Below are 7,491 nucleotides of genomic sequence, written 5' to 3'. Positions count from 1 at the left end.
ACATTTTGTGTCCATGGACTAGAAGACTGAACAGTTACTACACCAGCACCACCCAAAGAAATCCAGACTCAGTGCAGTCCCTATTGAAGTCCCAATTCTATTTTTTGAAGACACAGGAAAAAAACATTCTAAAATTCACATGGAACTCAAATTCAAGGGACTCCAAATAAGCAAAAGAAATTAGAAAAGAAGACTAAAATTGGAGAACTCACACTTTTTCATTTTCAAAGTTAATTACAAAGCTATAGTAATCAAAAATATGGTACTGGAATGGACAGGAATATATAGAACAATGCAAGAGAACGGAGAGCCCAGAAAATATGGTCAAACAACTTTCAATAAAGGTGCCAAGACCACTCAATAAGGAAAGGACTGTCTCTTCAATAAACAGTGCCGAGAAAATCAGATACCCACATGCAAAAGGATGTAGCTGTACCCTTAGCTTACACTGTATACAAAAGTTAACTCAAGTTGGATCAAACATCTTAACTTAAGAGCTAAACTACAAAACTCTTAGGGAAAAAAAAGAGGAAAATCTTTATGACAATGAATTTGGCAATGAGTTCTTGGATGTAACATCAAAAGCACAGGCAACAAAAAAATAAACTGGATGTCAGCAAAGTTAAAAACTTCTCTGCATCAAAGGACATTATCAGGGCGCCTGGGTGGCTCAGTTGGTTGGGCATCTGACTTCGGCTCAGGTCATGTTCTCATGGTTCGTGGTTTGGGTCCTGCGTCAGGCTCTGTGCTGACAGCTCAGAGCCTGGAGCCTGCCCTGCTTCCGATTCTGTGTCTCCCACTCTCTGCCCTTCCCCCGCTCACGCTCTGTTTTACTCTCTCTCTTAAAAATAAATAAACATTTAAAAAAAAAAGGACACTATCAAGTGAATGAAAAGACAATCCAAAGAACGACAGAAGATATCTACCAACTATACACTTGATAAAGGATTAATGTCTAGAATACATTAAAAAAAAAAACAACAACACTCCTACAGGGACACCTGGGTGGCTCAGTTGGTTGAGCATCCAACTCTTGGTTTCAGCTCAGCTCATGACCTCACAGTTCATGGGTTCGAGCTCCGCATCCGGCTCTGTGGTGTCGGTGCAGAGCCTGCTTGGGATTCTCTCTCCCTCTCTCTCTGCCCTTCCCCTGCTCGTGCTCACTTTCTCTCAAAATAAGTAAGCTTAAAGGAAAAAAAAACAACAACAACAACAACAACTCAACAAGAAAAAAGCACCCAATTTAAAAATGGGCAAAGGATGTGAATAGACATTTCTCCAAAAGAAGATATACAAATGGCCAATATGCACATGAAACAATGCTCAACATCACTAATCATTAGGTAAATGCAAATCAAAACCACAAGAAAAATTCTACTTCACACCCATTAGGTTGGCTATGAGCCCCAAAAAAACAAAACAAAGGAAAATCCCAAAACACACTGGCAAGTGTGTGGAGAAATTGGAAGGTTTGTGCACTACTGTTGGGAATGCAAAATGGTGCAGCCGCTATGGAAGAGAACATGCAGTGTTTCACAAAATTAAACAGAATTTCCATATGACCCAGCAATTCCATTTACAGGTATATTTGTAATAGAACTGAAAGCAGGGACTTGAACAGGTATTTGTACACCAGTGTTCATAGAAGCATTATTCACAATAGTTAAAAGATGGAAACAATGCAAGTATCCATCAAGATGAATGGATAAACAAAATGTGGGGCATCCATACAACAGAAGATTATTCAGCCTTAAAAAGTAAGGAAATCCTTCAATCTGATGCAGAATGGATGAACCTTGAGAATATTATGCTAGGTGAGATAAGCCAAACAAAAAGTATAAATTTTATGATTCTGCTTAAATGAAGTACTTAGAAATTCACAGAAATAGAAAAAAGAATGGTGATTCTCAGGAACTGGGGTAGGAAGCAATGACAAATTAGTGTTTAATGGGAACAGAGTTTCAGTTTGAGATGATAAAAAAGTTCTGGAGATAAATATTGGTGGTGGCTGCACAACAATGTGACTGTTTCTTTCCGTCCTTTCCATTTCTTTCCTTATCACCCAGGAAAGTCGGCCCGCAGAAGCACTGTGTCCTCTACAGGATAAACACACCAATTATACTTCTATGCCTCCTTGAAAGCACCTAGAGTCAAATCAGCTTTGGAAATGGGACTAACACTCACATTTCCCACAACCCATGTTAGGTGACTCGTCACCACAACTGCCAGCATACTCTCAGTCATTACTATATTTACCAATTATGAAGCAAAGCTATTTAACTGTTTGGGTGCAAGAGCACCTGTAAGTAAACAACAGTGAGAGAACTCAAGGGACCACAGTACAGGTACAACCATGTTTCACTCTAAGGAAAATTCTATGCCTGACAGATTTTATTAACTCGACCCAACAGAATGCAAGTAATAGCAGTAGTAGTGGTAACAGTGATAATAATAATAATAAAAAATAATGCAAATATACAAAAGTTAGTACCAATCACAAAAACAATAGTCACAGCCTGGTTAGGCTTTTGAGATATTATTATATTGACTCTTTCAGAACCGGATTTTGTATGGACTACAGCTGTCAATATTGCTACTATCCAACTAAGTAAAACCTGAGGCATTATAATGCAGCCAAACATAATTCTGGTTATGACAGAAAACGGGATAAAAAGAAGTCCTTAAATGTATCTATTATCAGAATTAAGAAGCATTACTTTACTGAAATCAGGCTTAAATACTTAAACTTGAAATACACAATGATTAAGAAGCTCAAAATACAGAGTATGACTCAGAAAGTAAGGACTGTGCTAGGTGATAAGCCTGCTATAATTACATTCATTTTAGCATTTGTATTTTGTTTCAAGTACTCTTGACAGATTAATTTTTCAAAATGTGTAGGGGGTAAGTAAGAATATAACTATACTTCTTCCAAGATATCCCATAATACAAATGACTCATTGGTTTGTACAGAAGCATTCCTCTTCATTTACCCCAAATAACTGCAAATTCCAGAAGCCAATGAAAATATTTTGTATTCTTTGAAAACTTTAAGGAAAGAATGCTATGTTAAATCCCCAAATTAATACCAGCTTCACTTTTAGGTTATGTTTAAATTTAAACCAGCTTCACTCTTCACATACATTTAAATATAAAAACTTTAGACCCTACCTTGAAGTGTTCAAATGTGCACTTACGATATTCACACCACTCCACAAAAAAGTGTAGGCTTCGGAAAAACATCAATAGATCTCTTCTATCTTCTGCTCTGTAGGAATAAAAGATTTTATGATTAATAAATACTATAAATGAGAGCCCCATTCTGGCATTTTTTTAAGCTTATTATTTTTTAATTATTTTAATGTTTATTTATTTTTGAGAGAGAGAGAGAGAGAGAGAGAGAGAGAGAGAGAAAGAGAGAGAGAGAGAGAGGCAAGCAGAGAGAAAAGGAGACACAGAATCCAAAGCAGGCTCCAGGCTCTGAGCTATCAGCAGAGCCCGACACAGGGCTGAAACTCATGTACCATGAGATCATGACCTGAGCTGAAGTCAGATGCTTAACCAACTGAGCGACGCAGGCACCCCTTATTGTTTTTTATATATACTACACTAAAGCTAAAAACAGACCTTGATACATTTCTATATTTTAAACTCTGATTATGTGCCCCTGTGTGATTGCTAATGCTAATTTTTTTTTTTTTAATCAAATTTTAGTTAACATACCGTGTAGTACTGGTTTCAGGAGACTTCAGTGATTCATCACTTACATACAACACCCATTGCTCATCACAAGTGCCCTCCTTAGTACCCATTCTCCATCTAGCCCACCTCCCCTCTATCAACCCTCAGTTTATTCTCTATCCTTAAGAGTCTTTTGTGGTTTGTTTCCTTCTCACCTCTATTCCTTCTCCTTTCCATATGTTCATCTGTTTTGTTTCTTAAATTCCACATAAGTGAAATTATATGATACTGATCTTTCTCTGATTGACTTATTTCACTTAGCAGAATACATTCTAGCTCCATCCATGTCACTGCACATGCAAGACTTTCTTTCCTTCTTTTATTTTATTTTATTTTATTTTTTTTGATGGCTGAGCAGTATTCCATTGTGTATACATACCACACCTTTATCCATTCGCCAGTGGATGGACATTTGGCTATTGTTGATAACACTGCTATAAACGTTCAGGTGCACGTACCTCTTCGAATCTGTATTTTTGTGTCCTTTGGATAAATACCTAGTAGTGCAATTGCTAGATCATAGGGTAGTTCTATATTTATTTTCTTGAGGAACCTCCATGCTATTCTCTAGAGAGGCTACACCAGTTTGTGTTCCCACCAACTGTGCAAGAGGGTTCCCCTTCCTTCTCATCCTGTTGTTTCGTGTGTTAATGTTAGCCATTCTGACAGGTGTGAGTGCCATCTCATTGTGGTTTTGACTGGACTTGTATTTCCCTGATGATGAGTGATGTTGGGCATTTTTTCATGTGTCTATTACCCATCTCAATGTCTTCTTTGGAGAAATGTCTATTTATATCTTCTGCCCATTTCTTAACTGGATTATTTGGATTTTGGGTATTGAATTTTATGTTATTTATATATTTTTGGATACTAACCCTTTACCAGAAATTTCATTTGCAAATACCTTCTCCCATTGTTTTGTTGATTGTTTCCTTTGCTATGCAGAACGCTTTTATGTTGATGAGGTCCCAGTTCAGGTTTGCTTTGTTTCTCTTGTCTTTGGCGATGTGTCTAGTAAGAAGTTGCTCCCAGCAAATTCAAAGAGGTTGCTGCCAGTCTTTTCCTCCAAGATTTTGATGGCTTCCTGTCTCACATTTAGGTCTTTCATCCATTTGAAATTCATTTTTGTGTAAGGTGTAAGAAAGTGGCCCAGTTTTCCCAACATCATTTGTTGAAGGGGACTGCTAATCTCTCAGCCTGAAATGCCCTTTTCCCCAAATTAAAATGTTTAAATCCTACTCATCTTTCAAGATATTATTCAAATTCCACATTCTCCTTGATTTCGAATTTGATGACCCTGGTAAATAAGAAAGACTACATCTGGACTTTGTCCCCAGTTTCCAGCACAGAGCTTTGAACAAAGTTAGAATTCCTGAGTGACAAGAGTGCCTTTCTTATGCTAATGAGGTGGCCCCTACAAAGCCTTAAGATGGGGGTTGGTCACCAGAAAGCCTAACCACATTTTGAAAGGGTTGAACTCTGAGCCAACCAGACCTCCAGGGAGGAAAGGGGAACTGGAGGATTTTAATCACATGGCCAATCATCCCACCAACTATGCCTCTGCAATGAAACCCCAAACAAAACTCTGGACAACGGAGTCCAGGGGAGCTTCCTGATTGGTGAACATGTTGATTTACAGGAGGCTGATGTGCTCAGAGTTCACAGGGAAAGGTTTTCCTCCTCCACCCCACTCCAGAACCCAGACATGCACTGCTTCCATTTGCCTACTTCTGGAAATAGCTTTTATAATAAAACTACAATGTTCAGTGTAACACTTTCAGTGAGTTTTCTCTTTCTAGCAAACTGTCAAATCTAAGTGGGTTGTGGGAACCCCCAAACTTATAGTCAGTAGGTTGGAAGTACAGATGACCCCTGACACTTAGGGACGGCACTGAAGTGGGGCAGTCATGTTCAGGACTTTGCTTTTAACCTGCAGGTCTGCACTAAATCTGGGTAGTGTCAGGACAGAACTGAATTATAGGGCATTCTACTTGGTGTCACAGATTATTGTGGGAACAATGACCTCACCACCACACTACATGTCCTATTCCAAAATAGCTACAAAAAATTTAATTTCTATGCCTGTGAGCTCCCATGCAATTTACCTTAATGCTCTTAATACTATACTTACTGTTATACTGACATCCAAAAATGAGCACCTTGTAGACAAGAAGAATGTATTCATTTAACCATTCATCCCATAAATAATTACAGGAGTCAAGTCCTCATTCTAATCATGATGGAGTAAGCTCCACCTAAACACTCCAATTACTATTCAGAACCATAGATATAACACACAAAGCAGATAGCAGAAGACTGTGAAATGTGGACAAAAGAAGGCAGAATGGTAGGAACCTCCAAGAATTAAGGGAGGAGTGGGTGAGGAGTTCCTTAGGATTTATTTTTACCTCCTGCATATCCCAATCTGGATGTTACAGCAGACTCCAACTCAGATCTGCCGTAAGTTGGAGGAAAAAAGAAAAAAGATAAAAAGGTTCCTAAGAAAGCAGGGGTTGTATAAAATGAGAAGAGGGAGTACACTGCTCTCGATGATGAATTTTTGGGTTTAACACCAAAAGCTAAGGCAATAAAACCGAAAACGAACAAGGGATCACATCAAATGTAAAAAGATTCTGCACAGCAAAGGAAACCATCTACAAAATGAAAAGGCAACCCACTAAATGGGAAAAAAAAATATTTGCCAACCATGTATCTGATAAGGTAGGTAACCAAAACACATAAAGAATTCATAAAACTCAGTAGCAAAAGAACACGACCAGATTGAAAAATGGGCAGAGGATCTGAACAGACACTTTTCCAGAGACGATATACAAATGGGCAGAAGACACAGGAAAAGAGGCTCAACATCATAGTGCAGAAGTGCAAATCAAAACTACAATGAGAGATCACCTTGTACCTGTTAGAATGGCTAGTAGCAAAAAGACAAGAAGCCACAAGTGTTGGCAAAATGTGGGGAAAAGGAATCCTTGTGCACTGTTGGTAGGAATATAAATTGGTGCAGTCACTATGGAAAACACTACGGAGGTTCCTAAAAAAATTAAAAATAGAACTACCATATGATCCAGCAATTCCAATTCTGGGTATCTAATCAAAAGAAATGAAAACACTAACTCAAAAAGATATCTGCACCTCCATGTTCACTGGAGCATTACTTACAATAGCCAAGATATGGAAACAACATGACTGCCCATCAATGAATGGGCAGATAAATTCATTCTGGTACATCAACACAATGGAATATTATTCCGTCATAAATAAGAAGGCAATCCTGTCATTTGCCACATGATGGGACCTTAAGGACATTATGCTAAGTGAAATAAATCACACAGAAAAGGTAAAACATCGTAAGAAATCACTTACATGTGGGATCCCAAAGAAAAAAACAGTAACAAACTCACAGATACAGAGGACAAATTAGTGATTGCCAGAGGCAGGGGCAGGGAGTGGGCAAAATGACTGAGGGTGGCCAAAGGTACAACCTCCACTTATAAAATAAATGAGTAATGGGGATTTAATGAACGCACAGCATGGTGACTAGTTAATGTTACTGTATTATAAATCTGAAAGTTGCCAGAAGTGTAAATGTTAAAAGTTCTCATTGGAAAAAAAACTGTAAATACACATGGTGATAGATGTTAATCAGACGTACTGTAATGATCATTTCATGATTTATATGTATATTGAATCATCATGCTGTACATCTAAAATAAATATAGTGTTATATGTCAA

General features: G+C 38.0%; 1 protein-coding gene across 10 annotated transcripts in view; it reads right to left on the bottom strand.

The window, feature by feature from the left end:
• The window catches only part of CENPP (centromere protein P), a 230,375-nt gene that overhangs the window by 168,755 nt on the left and 54,129 nt on the right, over window positions 1-7,491 (bottom strand). For 9 of the 10 annotated variants that reach the window (XM_045043496.1, XM_045043494.1, XM_045043495.1 and 6 more), the window contains one exon: window positions 3,172-3,268. In XM_045043496.1, coding sequence (XP_044899431.1) covers window positions 3,172-3,268 — 97 coding nt within the window. Of the gene's footprint in view, window positions 1-1,385; window positions 2,097-3,171; window positions 3,269-7,491 lie in introns of those variants that run through there. The other variant, XM_023243194.2, reaches the window with a different exon arrangement.

This window comes from Felis catus, chromosome D4 (genome assembly GCF_018350175.1).
Source record: "Felis catus isolate Fca126 chromosome D4, F.catus_Fca126_mat1.0, whole genome shotgun sequence".
Classification (NCBI taxonomy): Eukaryota; Metazoa; Chordata; class Mammalia; order Carnivora; family Felidae; genus Felis; species Felis catus.
Note: the sequence above shows the minus strand (reverse complement) of the source record. Positions and strands in the feature narration are given on the sequence as shown.